The sequence below is a fragment of the Chenopodium album genome, chromosome 20 (assembly GCF_948465745.1).
Source record: "Chenopodium album chromosome 20, dcCheAlbu1.1, whole genome shotgun sequence".
NCBI classification, from domain to species: domain Eukaryota; kingdom Viridiplantae; phylum Streptophyta; class Magnoliopsida; order Caryophyllales; family Amaranthaceae; genus Chenopodium; species Chenopodium album.
The window spans coordinates 17,395,920-17,415,852 of NC_137853.1; the positions used below are offsets into that span (position 1 = coordinate 17,395,920).

The 19,933-nt window shown below is 34.4% G+C and overlaps 2 protein-coding genes across 2 annotated transcripts; one reads left to right on the plus strand and one right to left on the minus strand.

The window, feature by feature from the left end:
* Nucleotides 1-3,374: 3,374 nt before the first annotated feature.
* LOC145597851 (RHOMBOID-like protein 4) lies at nucleotides 3,375-9,172 on the plus strand. The gene is made up of 6 exons (XM_081654107.1): nucleotides 3,375-3,965; nucleotides 4,971-5,134; nucleotides 5,928-6,091; nucleotides 6,193-6,452; nucleotides 7,378-7,504; nucleotides 8,843-9,172. Exons 1-6 carry the CDS (start codon nucleotides 3,631-3,633, stop codon nucleotides 8,972-8,974), a joined length of 1,182 nt encoding a protein of 393 aa, XP_081510233.1. The 5' UTR covers nucleotides 3,375-3,630; the 3' UTR covers nucleotides 8,975-9,172.
* Nucleotides 9,173-10,557: 1,385 nt separating this feature from the next.
* On the minus strand, nucleotides 10,558-11,139 carry LOC145596880 (zinc finger BED domain-containing protein RICESLEEPER 1-like). The gene is made up of 2 exons (XM_081653070.1): nucleotides 10,772-11,139; nucleotides 10,558-10,675 (listed from the first exon to the last, which is right to left on the minus strand). Exons 1-2 carry the CDS (start codon nucleotides 11,137-11,139, stop codon nucleotides 10,558-10,560), a joined length of 486 nt encoding a protein of 161 aa, XP_081509196.1.
* Nucleotides 11,140-19,933: the final 8,794 nt, after the last annotated feature.

Below are 19,933 nucleotides of genomic sequence, written 5' to 3' on the forward strand. Positions count from 1 at the left end.
AAGATACAATTTGTGGATTTTTCTTCTCATTAATTCAATGAGTCTTTCTAACTTTCTCTCACTTTTATTGCTTTCATTTATTATTGTTTTTGCTTATTTATTTGTTATTTTGAGTGGATTAATTAGTTTATTTGTTTAATCTTGTTTTTATTATTACTTTACCTTGTTTTCCATGTTTTTGTTCATTATGTTAGCTTAGGTTTTGTTCTAGGGAAATGGATGAAGGTTATGTTAATTAATTTAATGATTGATTGTGATTAGTATGAAATTGTTTCTTGATTATTGTGTATGGATGATGCTTTTATAGATTAGAATCTTTCTAGCTAATTGATTCTATGTTCTTAATTGTATTTTCAATCAATTGCGCGAGAGTGAGTTGGTTGAGAGCCCTAAATTCCTCCATACCTTTGCTAGGCTAGTTGCACAAGAGTGAATTAGTTTAGTAGGATAATTAACATGCTTAATTGTGCGAGAGTGAGTTAAATGTGTTGATTGTTCCTAATCGAGGTCATATTCACCTAATTGTATGATATTGTTGAATGCATTGATGTAATTGGATTCAACTTTGCCTAGTTTTAGTTATTTTCTCTTACTAGTGTTTAGTTGAACCTCTCTCTATCTCACAAGCTTTCCTAGTAGTCTAATTAGCACAAAATGATACACTTAGTCCTTTTGGGTTCGACCCTTTACTTACCCGTATACTCGTATTAGGGTAGTTTAGGTTTTATAAATTTCTAATTTGATTAGGGTTAGTAGACCAACAACACTATCTAAACCCTCGATCACATATCCACCACCCACAACCCTGAAACCCACCACCTACAACCCCAAAACCCACAACCCACGAACACACAATCCCAAAAACCATAACCCACGAACTCGAACCTTAACCCAAAACCCCAAAATCCGAAACCTACAACTCTCTATCATTAATTAAAGCTTTAATTGGTCAAATTTAACCATCAAAACTCTAGATCTAAAGTTTTCATGGTTAAATTTGACCATAAAACCTTCAAATTTAAGCTTTAGAAAGAGCAAGAAGAGGAGAGAGCGTAAATACGAGTATACGACTTCTGGCGAGTCGACGACAAACAACAACAAAACAGCAACGGGACACGGCCGTGGTTGCAGTGGAGATAGGGGGAGATGAACAAAGAGATAGAAATTTTTAGGTAAATAGAGGGGAGATCCGGTGGTAGAAGTGGTGATTGCCAATTAAGGTGATGATGAATTTAGATGGAAGGATAATGATTTTGGTAGAAATGCTTAAGTTAATCAATGTTATGGTTTAAGTTAATAAGATAAAGAGAAATTCTCTTTGGTAATCATGAACTTTTATTTTTTTCAATGGTAAACTGTGCAATTTTTTAATATCAATGGTAATCACAAATTAATGTTACAAAGCCAATGATAACATTAATGATAATAAAACGATTAATTTGGGTTAATCTTGGTTAAGTAACACTAAATTTGCATAAGTACCCTTCAAATGATTTAACAAAAAACACAAAAAAATCCAAACCCCGGCCACCCAGCCAACCGCCAGCCCCCTCCCATTGTCGGCACTCAGCTCGACCATGGTTGCGGTGTCTCAAACCACTATCTCGCCGGAGACCCCCACCGATATTGGAATCCCACCCGAAACCATGTTTCCAACCCCTGTTCCTAACCCACCCTCTCTCTCCTCTCATCACACACCGAAATCGATTCTCGCAGTACCTCTTTTCAGTTTTTTTTTTCTTTATGTTATTCTTACTCCATTTCCGAATTTACTTGCAATTAATTTGGAGCTTTATTTAAATAAATTTTAAGGGGGATGTTATGTGTTGTGTTAGTGAACCAGAGGTTAATTAAACCAATTCACCAACAACAACAACTGGTCAACGGCGACAATTTGGTATGAATAACTTCTTCAACCCTTGAATTTGAGTGTGGGTGAGGTTGCATTGCATTTCGAAGGGAGAGGGGTATGGATTTCAGTTGTTTTCGAGGGAGGTGGTGGGTTTTTTCTGGGTTTCGACGGGGAAAGTGGTACGGTGAGGCAGGGGTGGGGAAGTGAGGTGGATAACGGCGAGGATGCAAGGAAGGGAGGTGGGCAGCGGCGGGGATGCAGGGATAGGAGTTGGCAGCGGTGCAAGTGGCTGGAAAGGGAGGTGCTGTGGGGAGGTGCTGTGGGGAGGGGAATGAGAAGGAAGAAAGAACCATGGAGGGGGAAAGAGATAGAAAGAAGAAAGAATTTAGTTGGGGATAAGTGTGTCTTTTTATTGTCCAACAGTTAAACCAAGATTAAGAATTAACATATTGTTTAATTTAAGCTACCATTGGCTTAGTAATATTAATTCATGATTACCATTGATAATAAATAATTTCAGACTTTACCACTGAGAAAAAAAAAAAGTTCGTGATTACCAGAGAAAATTTCGCTAAGATAAAATTAGTAGTTTAATTAGGGTGTTTAGAAAAAAAAAAGTAAGGGTAACGTTGTAAAATCACACAAAAAAACTTACCATAAAAGGAAATACATAAGTTTGTTGCAAGTAATATGTAACGGCCATTTATAATATTTGTTGCGAGTAAAAAGAATCGGAAGGAGTATATGTTAGTAAAAAAAATTTATTTGGAAAAATTAAAACAAATCGTGCATCGCATGGGTTTCATCTAGTTTTATTCTAAAAATCAATCCAAAACTTATTGAATTAAAAACTTCAGAATAACTGTTTTATCCTTTAAAATCTATTTAAATTTAACCAACTTTTTATCCTTTTTTTTTTCTTTACAAGAACTTTTTATCCTAATTAAAAATCCAACTTACTACAAAATATATTTATTCAAAGTTTGGCCCTTTTTACTCCACCTTACAAAAATAATATTCAGTAAAATTTATTTTTTTTTCAGTTGAAAAAACAAAATCATTTTAGTAAAAATAAGTTCAACAAAAATAATTTCAGTTTGGAAAAAACAGTTTCAGTTCAGTAAAAATTAGTAAATTAAAAAAGAACTATAGTAGCGAATTAGTAAAAATCTATAATATAATTGCAGAGTCATTTTCCCAACTATTAACCACAGCACTCCAAACTATCAATCCTCAAATTCTGTTAACTTTATTTAAAAAAAATTAAAAAAATAAACTTCATCATAACTTCCTATTTTGTAACTTCAACTAAGCAAATTCAATAACTTCCAATACTATATTTACATAAATAAATTAATAATATTATAGTAATAAAAAATAATGAAATATACGACTAATATATTTCGTGCTTTAGCACGGTACACCCTAGTAAAGGGAAACGGAGAGTGCATTGAGATTCGTTTTGGGGCTGCTGTTTAAATTGTTTTCACTACCCGACAGTACCTACCAACTTGTTAAACAACCAAAAAAGAAAAAAGAAACACGCTATTAGAGAGATTTGATAGAAATTAAAGCAACGCGGTCAGCACTAACACCTCGTCTGAACAACGACGGAGTAAAAAACCACTTTAAAATCATCAATGGCAGACTAACAGAAGCAACCTTCCCTTGATTAACCAAACAATTCGCCGCCATTATTCGTTGACTTTCTCCCCTTTTATCCCTCTCTTTTCTTCTGTATTGGGTAAACCAAACAACTACCAAATCAATCTTCAACAATGGTGAGAGATTCCTCCCAAGAAATCCCACTTCGATCAACATCACCAAATTCAAGGGAAAATATGATACACCCAGTTGATATTGAACGAAATTCAGCACCACAATCACTACCATATCCACCACCAAATCAAGGATACTATCAAGTCAAGCATTTCAAGAAATGGTTTCCATGGTTGATTCCTGCAATTGTAATTGCTAATACTGTTATGTTTATTATCACTATGTATGTTAACAATTGTCCCAGATATTCTCTCTCTTGTTTAGTCCCATCTTTTGGTCGCTTCGCTTTTCAGCCTTTTAAGGAGAACCCTCTTCTTGGTCCTTCTGCTACTACGTAAGTTTTGCTCATCTTAATTGATTCATGGATTTTCTTGTTATTGGAATTTTGGTTGTTTCATTGATTTGGGTTATATGATATTGAACTGTTTTGTGAGTTAGATTTGTTAATTGGGGCTTTTTTTAAAATTTCTTTTTTATTATTGGGTTTAATTGTTTTGGGATTTTTGTGTTTCGATATAATGTTTGATGGTTTTGGTGCAATTATTTATTTATTTATTTTATATGAGTGACATTGATCATATTACATGGAATTTTTATTTAGAAATTCTAAAATTGGATTGATTAAGTTGAAATGCAGCGTCATGTGGACAATGTTTTCATACATAGGTTAGATTATTGATCAAGTTGTGTTAATTTTAATAATTAAGTGGAATGAATTCCCTGTGTCGTCAGATTGTCCTTTGAATACTGGGATTCTAGTGGTATCACCTTACTAGCTATATTAGTTTTGTGAAATTAAGCTATTATTAGGTCATAGCCTGAAAATCTAAAACATACAATTTTGTTTCAAGCATTTTGTCATCATGTAATTTGGGTTTATTTTAGCTTGGTCTCAGCATAAATTTGATCACTCATTGTTGCCACAGCAGAGCATTTTTGAATAATCTCTCGTTATCCAATTATTTTTCCCTCCATGCCAAATCTGATCTTTCTAGCCTCTAGGGTGGGAAGAAGCAGCTGTAAGAAATTTGAAATTCAGTGAAGGGTTTGGAAGAATGGGGTGCTTGTTTCATGTTCAAGCTTATGTCCTTAATTTACCTAATCTCTCTAGTAGCATGATTCATGATTCACATCTTTTCAATTTACTTCGCCTCTAGCCCAGCCTACTACCGGTGATTTAATTTTACAAAATTCATTCGTTTGTAGGTTATTCATAGTTTAATTGCAAGGTTATTCATAGTTTAATTAATTTATTTATTTTAACATTATACATTACATAGCTTCTGTATCAACTATTAACAGCACAAAGTATTGTTCTCTCCAACATTATTTTCATCAGGCTTGATAAGATGGGGGCTTTAGCAATAGACAAAATTGTAAATCGTGGTCAAGGATGGCGTTTGATAAGCTGCATTTGGCTACATGGTGGAGTTTTTCATTTGCTGGCAAACATGTTAGGTTTACTAGTTATTGGATTTCGAATGGAGCGAGAATTTGGTTTTGGTATGTTTTTATGGATCCTGCTCTCTTTTACCATATTGATTACCATAATTAACTTGTGATGCATGTATATTATGCTATGAAAATGCTATAATTGTGCATTCAAACATGCAAGAAACGGTTGATGTCATATGTATCATTGCAAGGGACTAGCTCTTTTAAACATCACGTTCTCACCCATCATAGTGCCAGTGATATGCCAATCTGCTTCTTTTGTTGTTTATCATCATTCTTATCAGTTTTTCTCTGGGTTTAGATACTTGTTATTGGATTGAATGCCAAGAAACACCTCAAAGTCATTATCATCTTGTTTAATATTTACTTGATGGTTGATATGGTTTTTTTATAAAGCTGTCCCTATTTTTTGACATGCTTCTGTAAATGGCATGAACTCACTTTTCTTTTCTTTTTATTTTATTTTATTATTATTTTTTTTTTATTTTTTATTTTTTATAATAATATACATTCTGTTCACTTTGGACAAATTACAAAGTATATCATTAAAGAAGAAAAAAAATCTCCACTAACCACATACGAAAAATATGACTAATAATAAATAAATACCCCGCTGGTTTCAAAAATAAGTAAAAATAAATAAATACCCCGCTACTAACTACGGAGTATCATACTACAAAATATTCAGTTAACTTGCTTAAAACCTTGTCACGTTCGAAATAATAAGGTACTTAGGGAGTATACAATTTTACCAAGTCTCTATCTTGTTCTATAATAAATGTGAATTATGAGATGTTTAAGTGTGTTCATTCATAATTTTTACTCCCCTTTCCTGTAACAGTAAGGATTGGTTTGCTGTACGTCATTGCTGGACTTGGTGGGAGTTTGATGTCTGGTCTTTTTGTGCGATCAAACATCTCCGTCGGTGCTTCAGGTGCTGTTTTTGGTTTACTAGGTGCCATGCTTTCTGAGTTGATCATTAACTGGACTATATACAGTAACAAGGTTAAACCCAATAATTTTTTAGTAATCTATCTTTACATGTCATGGTGTTTATTATATAATGCTAATAAAACTTCCCTTTTAAAATCTATCTGCTTCTCCAGGTTGCATCACTCGTGATGCTGGTTCTCATTGTTGCAATCAACTTGGCTGTTGGAATTCTTCCACATGTCGATAATTTTGCTCACATAGGAGGGTTTCTTTCTGGTTTTTTCCTTGGCTTTGTGTTTTTGATCCGACCCCAGTTTGGATGGGTTAGCCAGAAGTATATGCCACCTGGAGATTCTCTAGAATCAAGGAGGCCTAAATACAAGATATATCAGGGTACCTTGTGGATCATCTCGTTGATTATTCTGATAATCGGGTAAGCAAGTGAAGTCATTGTGATTTTCTTCTCTTCATTTATCTATATAGACAAGTAGGAGATAATGTGGTCTTGAAATCTAAGGCTTAGGCAGTATTGGTAATACATCATGTGTACTTTGTGGCAAAGTCTTACTAAATTACAGTATTGGTGTCTGGAGGAATTTAAGGTGGGACCTGTAAGGAAGAAGGTTGATAGCCGACAAAATAGGATTGATGCATTCACTACTTCTTTTTCCCTTTTTAAATTTAATAAAATATAATTAACATTAAGATGATATAGAAGTGTTAGGCTGTGAGGACCCTGCCTCTGACTTCCAAAAAGCACTAGAATGCTAAAAATCAAAGAGCTACAGATTGATCTGACAGAAAAGCATTGCTGTATCAGCTTTGTTAGAGTAAACGGTGAAAGAACAGAATGGGAGGGGTGTATTTCCCTTTCGATAGAATATTATGGGACAAGGGGAATTGATGGGTTTTCCCCTTCCAAGAAACTGACCTCTTCAAAGTTAGACAAACTCGAAGGGATAATAGCACAAGCCTTAATAATATGGAAATGATAATTATATTTCATTTACACTCAACTCTTTATCCTCCCATCGTGAGAAAGATTGATCTTGAGAGAGAGAGAGAGAGAGAGAGAGAGAGAGAGCAACTCTCAACTGAAAACATGCCATATAATCTGTGGCTGGCATTTTTCATTCCCTCTTTCTACAAGCTTTGCTATCAGTTTGCTGCTCCTTGTCAAGTTTCTGAGTCATCACTCCTAACTAGGATCAAAATTTTACATTTACAGCAAAAAGAAAGTATATATTTGTCTGCATTTATTTGTCTTTCTTATTTCCCCCCTTAATGTTGTCATAGAGCTATCAGGTCTATTTTTTTCTGCAGATACTTGATTTTTAGGTTTATGCTGATTATTGCAGGTTCATTGTTGCATTTGTTATGCTCTTCAGAGGAATTGATGGGAATGAACATTGTTCTTGGTGCCATTATTTGAGTTGTGTTCCTACGTCAAAGTGGAGCTGCAATTCAGAGCCTGGATCCTGTGTGGTATGTTCTTTTGTTCACTTTCTCTCCTGCTTCTGAAGGTCTATGAAATTTCTTATGAAATTGCTCCATATCATTATTTGAAACTAATAAGCTCCCAAATCCTGAAGATCGTGCACCACATTGTAATTTTGACATAGTGATTGGTTAAGTTCAAAGATGATGACAATTTGTGATAACAAAAAACCTGCTTCTTTCCAGATTTAGAAGAAAGGGAAATTTTAGGAAAAATTGCCCGCAATAATCCCACCTTTAGGCCGTCCGCACCAACTCGAGACCACCTCTACTGACGCGCTTATCGGAATCCCATCCCACCCCAGCCAACCCAAACCCAAAACCCCTTTCTAAAAATCGAAAACCCACCAAAACCCATGGAAAATCGAAAAATCGAAAACCCTGATTCGAGGTCGGAGGAGGGCAGCTGGGATCGGGATTGGGGTTAGGGAGGTCGGAGCGATTGGAAAAGGGACAGTGGACGGGGAGGGGGCTGGATCAGGCCGGGAAAGGGATTTTCGAGGGTTAAGGGCTGCTGGTGTTTCCGTTTTCGTGGGGAAGGGAGGGGATGGGGGAGTGGGGTCAGTCACGTGCCGGACCGGCGGGGGGATAGGGGGCTGACTGGCCGGAGCCGCGTGGCGGGGACGACGGTGGCTTGAGTGGTGTGTGGTTTCGTGAGGGAGGGGTTTGAGGGTGGTTTCGTGAAGGAGGGGTTTGAGGGTGGTTCAGGGGAGGCGGTTTGATGGTGGTTCAGGGGATGGGTGGTAGGGGCGGTTGGCGCGCTGGAAGGGGTGGAGGGGTGGTGGTTTGGCTGGTGGGTGGGTAATTTGGGTGGTTTGGCTGGTGGGTGGGTGGTTTATAAAACTAATTAATTGTTTTTATTTTTTTTTTGGACTAATTGGGTGCCAACACGTGTCAAGTAACTTGCTATAACAAGTTAACTGACCGGTTGGGAGCATTAAAAAAGATCGGGGGGTAAAGGTGGGATTATTTTCAGCGAACGGGCAAAAGATCGGATTATTACGGGCAATTTTTCCGAAATTTTATTTAAGAATCTTGTCCATTTTGTCACCTTTGTGTGAGAGGGAACATGAACACATGAATTGAAATTTCGGCTATTAGGATATGAATCTTATACATGTTCTCTTTCACTACTTTTGACTGAAAATCACTTTGTAGGAAAGAAAATAATGCTTCAAACCTGCTCTTTTTTTTTAATTTTATTTTTATTTTTTTATTTTTATTTTTATTTTTTTTTATTTTTTTTTTTTTTTTTTGCCTTTGTTTGAACCTGAATTCTATTAAATTAGGTTTTCATACTTAATAATTTTCATTTTCTTCTTGCAGCAAAGCCAACTAGGCAATCAGATGAATCTGACATGTGTGACCACCGGGAAATCTAGAACGTATAACTTGTCAAATATTAGTGATTCTCAGCTTAACGGCCTGTGCACTCAGCTCTGCAGCAACTTTAGATAGATGTCAATGGTGAGGTGTTTTAGATTGTCAGAGGTGCATATATAAACTACCATGTAAAGCTTTGAAATTATATAATTATACATCGTGATGATTCTTGTAAATTAAGCTTAGATAACTGCATGCTATTTTGTCATCCAATCGATTTATGAAGAAATGTTTTGGCTATGTACATTATTAGTGACACAATACAAACTACCATTGCTTGAATTTGCTATAATTGCTACATTATTACTGCCTACTAGTGGTGATAGTTTGGTGTAAAAGTTAGTAAGTGGTCACAATTTGGTATAAAAGTTAGTAAGGGGTGACATATAACCCTATTTAAATCCATGTTTCTCATGTTGGTAAACATGGTATGTATCTCAAAGGGGTATTTACGTCAATTTGAGTTAGTAAGTGGGGGCTAATATTGTAAATTGATATTAATAGGGGTGGTTATTGGGAGGGTCGGTGCGGATCATTAGTGGGGCGGATCGGTTGCGGGTCATGATGAATATTTAGCGGGTCAGGGTCGGGTCAGGGTCTGAAACGGGCCATTAACGGGCCTTTACCCACATACTTCTATATAACTACTCATGTAAACTAGAAACAAAAATACTCCTTTAAACATAAATACTCCTTGAAAACTAATACATTTAAGTGGAAAACATAATACTCAATATCAAAATTGGAAAAATTTTGAAATCCACAAAGTTCAGACTACATCAGGCTAATACTCCTTGAATACTAATACATTTAATGTCATGAAAATGATGCTAAACACATCAAATATTTGAAAACATCAGGCTTCAAAGCCATATCAGAATATCAGGCATCACGGACATTCGAGAACCTCAGATGTAATCTCAAATTTTCTTGACTAGCTGCTTGTGGAGTATGCGCACTATGCTCTCTCCTAATCCTGTAACTCCTCCTGTTACGAGTACTTTCCCCAATAAACTGAAATATATGAATGCATATTTTCATATACAGTGAAACAATTCAGGTAACGAAATACATGCATCAGGGAAGATTAAATATTTACCCTGCAGCAAACCAGCAGCCACATACGAAATATTACAGGACAGCAGAAAGTTCAGACAACAAGATCATCAAATAATTCTTTATGTTTACTCCAGACTACTAAGGCTGAAATAAGATTCAGACTGTAATCTTGTATCATTTCTTCAGACTAGTCCTTTTTTGCTAGGAGATTGGGAAGTTTAGACTACAGGAACATCAGATAAATTCTACACCAATTGTCAATACTAGTACTAAATTCGAAAGTTCAGACTAAAGGAGCAGATAAATTCTGAAATAGAAACATCAATATACAAACAAAAACATTAATATACAAACACAAACATCAATATACAAACATCAATTTACAAACAGAAACAGAAACAACAATATACAAACAGAAACATCGAGAATTGTGATTAAAGCTTTGTAGAAATTACCTAGTAGAAAGGGTCGGCATCATCATCCTCTTCTTCTTCAATGATTTCATCTTCAAGTTCACTATCAACCACTACTTGATTGCTTTCACGATGCCAATCTTGCATTCATACAAAAGCTTGAATTGTTTTTGACTTTAATGAACTTCACGATGCTGAAATAGTCTTTCCTCCAATACTAAAAGCAGACTCCGAAGCTACATTACTAACAGGAATAGTCAACAAATCCCGTGCCATTTTAGATACCACTGGATACCTCACAGAACTTAGATGCCAAAACTCCAAAATATCAAGTTGTGAATTTAGATCTAGAGGATTATCATCAAGATACATCTCAAGTTGAGATTTTCCAACCTAAGACCTTGTACTAGTACTGACAAAATGGTCATAATCATCAAAGTAGTTTCTAGCTCCGGAAGTACTAGGAGGAAAAGGAGCAACTACAATAGGTGAACTACTAGCATATTGCAACTTATAGTCCTCAAACATTGACTTCATAGTTCCCAACACCAAGTTAATTCGTCTTGAGGCCTCTACACTTTCATATAACTTACTAAAACAATATTCCACAAATTTCACTTTGTACCTCGGATCAAGAATGGCAGCACATAACAAGTACAAATTGTAATCCGACCAATACTTGTCAAACTTTTCAAGCATTGGTTTCACCATTTCCTTTAAATAATCATAAGGACCTTTCTCCGCCTCAAGAAAATGGTGATGCACCATCCATGCACCTTTAAAATACACAATAGAAGTAGGATAATTCACCGCCGAAAACATACAAGTAACCTCATAAAACAACTCTAAAAAATTGTGAATCACGCTTACTTTTTCCCACTCATCCTCTAAAGGAATATATGATTGAAATGAAGCATGACTGATCTCAAGTGAAGAAAAACATCTTTGAAGTAAAGAGAAGTGCCAAGCATTTTATACGTGGAATTCCAACGAACAAGCATATCAAGGTTAAATTTCCTTTTTTAAATATCTTCTCCGCACAATCATAGAATTCATCACTTCTATGAGAAGATTTGATTATCAACTTTATTAATGAACGAATTTTATCCAAAATTCCACTAATACAAGTCAATCCTTTTTGCACAATAAGATTAATTATATGGGCACAACATCGCACATGAAACAATGTCTCACCACAACTTAACCCTCCTCCAGGTTCAAGATGTCTCTTCAAACAAGTTATCATTGCATCATTATAAGTTGCATTATCAACGGTGATAGAGAGTATCCTATCATCTAATTTCCATTGACAAAGAAACATAAAAATCTCATTAGCAATACTTATCCCATCATATGGAGGAGCCAACGCCCTAAATCTAAGAATTTTTTTACGGAGTTTCCAAGAATCATCAACAAAGTGAGAAGTGACACAAATGAAATGTTGTCTAGTATGATTTGATTTCCAATTATCGGTTGTTAAACAAATTCTACCCGAAACATTAGACAACAAATCTTTCAATTCATCCCTCTCCAATACATAAGCCTTTAATAAATCTCTCTTTGTGGTTGCACGGCTAAATGGTTTAAACTTAGGGGTAGCTCTTTTCATCATTCTCCTAAATCCTTGTTCTTCAACCATAGTGAATGAATGACCTCCCTCAACAATGAAATTAAGAATCTCTTTTCAAAGTTCATTCATGTCAAAAACAAACTTTTCTTCATCACTATCATCCTCAAATGTGAGTCCTTGAGGCCTATTTGCACACCTCTCTAAATGACGCATCAAATGAGATATACCACTATCACGATGTGCAGATAAAATAGAATTACAATGTACACATGTAGCAATTCTCTCACCTTTAACATTCTTCCCTTCAGTAGGCTCTCTCCAAACTTTAGACCTCTTCTTTCTCTTTCTTTGCAGAGTGATGTATTCATTATATCCATCATCATGTGCCGTAGAAGTAGTAGTAGTATCATCGTCCATATTAAGGAACACACTGCACAATTAATGGGATTTAATTAACAATTGCAAAAACTCATGACTTTTCCATTGAAAGACTTACTATTTCTCCATTTGTGATCTGTAGGAAGGAAACATCGATAGTCCAGATAACAACACTTCCCCCAATTAGGTAATCTTGTTGAAGCGGTTTCATTCAAACAACGAGGACATGCCTTATAACCCTTGGTTGACCACCCTGATAGGTTTGCATATGCTTGAAAATCGTTGATAGTCTACAAGAGAGCTGCATGCATTTGAAAGTACTAATTTTTCGAAGAATCATAAGTCTTAACACCAAACTTCCACAACTGTTGTAACTCTGCAATTAAAGGTTCCAAATACACTTCAATGTTATTTCCTGGAGCATTTTTACCGGGAATTAACAAAGATAACATCATATAAGGTTGTTTCATGCACAACCATGGCGGAAGGTTATACACAACTATCACTACCGGCCATATACTATAATCACTTCTCAGACCACCAAAAGGGTTAAACCCATCAGATGCCAAGCCTAATTTCATATTTTGCGATTCATAAGCAAATGATGTAAATGTCTTATCAAAATGCTTCCATGCTTCACTATCTGCTGGATGTCTAAGAATATCACCATCTTCACGCTTATCTTTATGCCATTTCATATCATTAGCAGTTTTAGATGACATAAACAACCTTTGTAGCCTTGGTGTTAATGGAAAGTAACGCAACACTTTTGGAGAAGCTCTATTACGTGGTTTATCACATACCTTACAGCTTTCAAGGTTCGCATTCTCTTTCCAAAACAACATGCAATCATTCTTACAACCTTCTATCTTCTCATAGTCAAAACCCAAATCAGTGATCATTTTACGTGCTTCATAATATGTTGATGGTACATGTGCATCTTTGGGCAAAACACTTTTGAACATTTTGAGCATACTTGTGAAAGCCTTGTTGGTTATCCCTTCCATACACTTTATTTGAAACAACCTCAAAATAAATGATAACTTTGAGAACTCATCACAACCAGAGTATAAGCCTTGTTGAGCATCTTTCATCAAATTTTGAAAAGCTTCTGCCCCTTTTGTGTTTGTAGCATTTTCATTGACAAAAGGTGCATCTTTTGGTTGGTTATCAAGTTCCTCTACCAAACCATCATATGAAATATTATCGAGATCTTGGTCTAAAACATCACCTGAACTCATTGGTCCCTGAGCCTCAAAGATCATTTTAAAGATTTCAGCTTGATCCTTTTTAGTTCTGGATCGTTTTTCAGGGGGGTTATATTCACCATGAAATATCTAACAAACATAATCTTTAACAATTCCATTTAATATCAAGTCCTCAAATATCACTTTTCTTGTCTTGTGCCGACTATCGTTACACCGGTTACAAGGACAAGGGACTTAATTTTCCTCTTCTTGACTTTCACTACTCATAGGTAAATCACTAAAAGCAAAGTCTAAAAACTCATTTACTCCATTTATATATATATCATGAGTCCTGTCATTGTATCTCATCCATTCTAACCTTTTTGTTAAGGGATTTGAGGTATCCATGTAACACCCCAATAATTCTCTCTTTAAACCTCTGAGGACCCTGAACAATATTCAAGAGAATTACTGGCGTGCTACCGCCACGTGTTCAAACGTTAAGGCTTTATCAGAAAATAGCAGCGGAAAAACTAAATCAGTTATAAATAAGTTTCAAAACCAACGAATGAAACCAAATTAAGTCATACAACTTGGAACCATTAAGGCCCTTATTCAAAACCCAATAAAAGTAGTAAGTGATTAAATTCAGTGTTCAAATAAATTCAAACCCAAAAGAAATAGTGTCGAATAAAATCGAATTAAAATAAATTCAAACTTGCAAAAGAAATAAAATGAAACAACCAACTCTCTACTCAAGATCCCACAACCCTGATGAATGATGCATGTGTAAGAACCTGTGGTAATTCTGCTCCCCAATATTACAAGTGTAAAAATTGGATCGTCACAGGGTCATTGAAAGGCGAAGGCCATGACCAAAGAAAGACACACAAAGCACGCAGTCAGCAAAGCTGAGTACATACAAGCTGCAAAATAAATTAAGAATTCCATAACATGCTACTAATAATCAATCATTAAATTATAGACTCAACACACGACTCAACTATTTATATTACTAAGATTCCATTAATTAATAATAGGTAAATCATTATTTTTATTCATTGGATTACGCAATAGACAAGGTTGTCCAACCCATGCTCCATTTGGAACATCAATAAAAGAAAAACCCCATGCCTCCTTTCGGAAACATCAATAAACATCCAACGACCACGGGCGCGACTCCGTGACCGTAGTTAGTATGAGATCTCACCTAACTCCTAGTTTTGAAAAATATTTGAAATAAGAGACTCGTAGATCAGACGGCCTCGAGAAAAGTACACGGCTAATACCCCATGTACCCCAACCCCTGATTGTCATTACTCCAGAAGTGCACCAATCCAGAGTTTTATTGCTCATCCATCTTGCACTTTACGTGATTTACAGGTTTAGACTTGGTGATGACTCATATGCATAACAATACAATCAATCCAATATCAATTCAATCAAGTAAAGCAACTTTTCAATTTCAATTCTTGATTTATTAGTGGCAAGCAACATTTATTATTTATTCCTTTACTACCTCGGTGTATAAACACCTTGAGTGCATAAGGCACCCCAAACTCTTAACCTTGTCTTATAAGACATGAACCATTCTTTACTCATCCTATTTCATTAAATCATGAATGAGTAATAATTAAGTCATTTCACCAATCACATACCTTTGCCTCTAAGCGCACCTTGCATAATTAGAACATAACCAATAATTACAATAAGGAATAGTGCACGTCAAAGGAAATTCACAATGTATAACCAAACAATTTAACCCAGTCATCCCTAGACATGATACTAAGTTCTCGATCCGTCCTTAAACATGCACCTAAAAGCAAGGTTTTGTAACTTGTACGTACCTTGAGCAAACGAATTAGTATGCCACTTTACTAACTAGAAATCACCTTCAATAAACTCCTCTCCTAAGCCAAATAATAACATCTCAATCAATACCCAATCAATCAAATTTACAGCAATACTAACTTACTTTAAAACCTTCAAAATCCAAATCAAACAACACTTTAAAACCTTCCCTTTTGTTAAAATTAAAGGCTTATATATAGTTCTTTAAATTTTTCTTCATAAAAACCTTAAAATACACTCTTATACATGAAATTACAGCAAGTTCAAAGTCTAATAAAAATCTGAAAATTATATAAAAACCCCTAAAATCTCTCTTTTTAATGGGTGATTAAACCCTCTTTATAAAACATCAAAAGTAGTACTTAGAAACTATTTCCAACACTTGAAACTTCAATAAAAACATATATTTATGCTTAATTAACTTTAAACATAATTAATTTTATTAATCAAACTCAAGGATAATATTTTAAGTATGTAAACACTTCGTTAAAATCAAAAACTGCCCGAAAATCATATTTAGAGGCTGAATTTGGCCTCGAGAGGGTGGTGCTCACTACCAAAGGTAGTGAGTCTTTCTTAAAACGTGGTTTCCACATGGAAAACACTACTTTTTTGTCAAAATCGGATGAGTTTAGAACCTGGTCGGGATTAAAACGGGATTAATATTAACGAACGGAAATCTAAAAATTAAAACACGAATCTATGTGTTCAAAATAATCTGGAATTAAGTTAAACTAATCAGTAGTTATAATCACCAAAATTTCAAAACATCATTACTATAAAAGCCCTAAATCAATTGTTCATAAAAACCCTAAAATCATGATTTTCAATAAATTGAAACCCTAGGTTTATAATTCATAAAATATGAAATTTATAACATAAATATAATTTGAAATTTATAATCTTTATACCATTAAAATATAATTTGATACTAAAAATATAATCTTTATACTAAAATCAAAACCCAAAACAATTAAATTAACATTAAGCAAAATAAAGAAACAAAGGAGGATGAAAATAAGACTAACCTTTTTGTGTGGGAAATTTTTGAAGATTCATGGGATATTTATAGGAGAGAATTATTGTAGGGTAAAAAGAAAGATTGGGCCTCATAAAAATAATGGGTCGATTAAGTAAACAAATGGGTTAGGCTTGTATGATTGGACATAAATTGTAGAATAAAGGTGCATAAAATAATTTGTTCAAATAATTTTCGACCCAGATTAATAATTTGAAACTTTTGAAATTAAATTATGAAAAATAACAAATAAATATTATAAATAAAATAAATTTTCATTTATAAAATATTTAAAAATACGGGGGATTACAATCTACCCCTCTTAAAAGAAGTTTCGCCCTCGAAACTTAACCCAAAAGCCATAAATTTTCCAAAACCATTCAAACTTTTGTGTTTTATATTGCTGTAAATTGATTGATTCTCAACATGCATACTCAACAAACTGAACTTTATGCTTAATAGACTCGTACTTGGCCAAAGTTTACATACTTTAATTGCATGTAAATACAACAATAGTGCATATTAATAAGCAAAATAATGCAAACTCAAGCAATAAATAGCATAATTGAGGTAAAAATCGCAAAATTACATCGCATTCTACCCCTCTTAAAGAAAAGAGTTACGCCCCCGTAACTCACCTCAATAATATCATTAGGCATTTCTTTTTCATTTCTTCTTTCTGCAATAATTTATCCATAACTTGTTATTCTATAATTTCCTCAAATTTGAATAGCTCAAATCATAGGCACTCAATAATCTCTTTAGCTCTCCTTAGCTAACAACCAAAGGCTATTAAGAGCTGTAAAAATCTTACAGGTGACACTGTATTTCAAATGAATCTCCAATGTAAACAATATATACGCAATCTCAAGATCATGGTAGGGTAATTGGTCTCATAAGATTTGTCTTGGCAAGAAGCATTATCGTTTTTTTCCATTTTGTTGCAGCACACATCCATTAAGTAAAAACTTCAAGGCCACCACTCCTATTAGGCAAGACTAAAACAAGTGCAACGATTAAATGTTCTTTAAGAGTTAAAAGGCTTGTTTACACTTCTCATCTCATTCAAACTAACTCTCTTTCATCAATGTATATACAACAATCCTCAAAAGTCCTTTACAGCCCTCTTTAAACATCTAATCCCAATAAACAACTTATATCGGTCACATTGTTAGGTGTAGACCACTTACTCACCACTTGAATTTTTTTGTCCCAAAATGAAACTTACTTTCATTAATAAAAATTCACACTTCGAAAACTGAGCATATTACAAGTCGTCCCTAAAATGTCACAGAATCCTCAAATGTCTATTATAATTCTCCTCACTCTTCAAGTATAGCAAGATATCATTAATAAAGCCATATATTTATCGAATTACTGTACTCATGGAAATACTCGATTCATTAAATCCATAATGATTGTTAATACATTAATTAACCCAAAAGGCCTGATTTATATTTCCATGTTTATAAATCCATGGGCTCCTCAAAATTTTTTTCTCTCCAGCTTGGTTTTCAAATTCTCCTAACGAAAGTCAATTGTCTCACGAATCGTATCCCTATTCTCTTTCCACCAAAGTTATGCTCCTCAAATTCTCATGGCAATTCAAAACAACAAAAACTCATCTTTCACTACCTAGTTCTACAAAAAAGCAGGGTCTCCACTCTCCTTAAAGTATGCGGCTTGACCAAAGCAAAATTCATACACTCCTCTCGCGTAGTTTATCATCACCAAATATATATATTCATCAATTCTCCAAGTACATTCCTAATTTGATCATAAGGTTTCTCAAATAAACACTCATTGGTTGCAAAAATTGAAGGAGATATTAAATAATAAAAATATAGATCTTACCAATAACCTAAAGCACCAAATAAATAATAAATAACATCATTAAATAAGCATAACCAAATAGTCACATAATTACATGCTTCATATAATGATCATCCATACATACACATTACATTGCACAAATCATCACAAATTAATCTATATTGTATTCTTTAATCCTTACACATGATTCTAGGTGATCACAACACCCAAATTTGCATGATTATATAAAACATATACAATTAAATATAACTTGCATAAAAACTACATTCAAAATAAATGGCACCAAGAATTAAATTATAATGCACATAGAAAGAAATCATCTGTCCTATATGCCCTTCTTAAGACTACCCAAATCTCACACATAAAATAAAATAAATAATACTAAGGATCAAAGAATAAAATAAGTACGCAGATTCAACTAATTTCAAAAATAATTAATAACATAGTAATTTATAAAAATACATATATTTTATTTAAACTGCCGAATTATTTTAATTAAAATAAAATAATTTTTTTGAAATTAAAGTTTAACCTTAAATCACGTCATAAAATCCAGAATCATAAGATTTAAAACATTAGGCGCCCAAAAACTTTTAAAGTAACTTTAGTGGTAATTAAATCGAACCAAAGCTCCCAGATACCACTTTGTAACACCCCAATAATTCTCTCTTTAAACCTCTGAGGACCCTGAACAATATTCAAGAGAATTACTGGCGTGCTACCGCCACGTGTTCAAACGTTAAGGCTTTATCAGAAAATAGCAGCGGAAAAACTAAATCAGTTATAAATAAGTTTCAAAACCAACGAATGAAACCAAATTAAGTCATACAACTTGGAACCATTAAGGCCCTTATTCAAAACCCAATAAAAGTAGTAAGTGATTAAATTCAGTGTTCAAATAAATTCAAACCCAAAAGAAATAGTGTCGAATAAAATCGAATTAAAATAAATTCAAACTTGCAAAAGAAATAAAATGAAACAACCAACTCTCTACTCAAGATCCCACAACCCTGATGAATGATGCATGTGTAAGAACCTGTGGTAATTCTGCTCCCCAATATTACAAGTGTAAAAATTGGATCGTCACAGGGTCATTGAAAGGCGAAGGCCATGACCAAAGAAAGACACACAAAGCACGCAGTCAGCAAAGCTGAGTACATACAAGCTGCAAAATAAATTAAGAATTCCATAACATGCTACTAATAATCAATCATTAAATTATAGACTCAACACACGACTCAACTATTTATATTACTAAGATTCCATTAATTAATAATAGGTAAATCATTATTTTTATTCATTGGATTACGCAATAGACGAGGTTGTCCAACCCATGCTCCATTTGGAACATCAATAAAAGAAAAACCCCATGCCTCCTTTCGGAAACATCAATAAACATCCAACGACCACGGGCGCGACTCCGTGACCGTAGTTAGTATGATATCTCACCTAACTCCTAGTTTTGAAAAATATTTGAAATAAGAGACTCGTAGATCAGACGGCCTCGAGAAAAGTACACGGCTAATACCCCATGTACCCCAACCCCTGATTGTCATTACTCCAGAAGTGCACCAATCCAGAGTTTTATTGCTCATCCATCTTGCACTTTACGTGATTTACAGGTTTAGACTTGGTGATGACTCATATGCATAACAATACAATCAATCCAATATCAATTCAATCAAGTAAAGCAACTTTTCAATTTCAATTCTTGATTTATTAGTG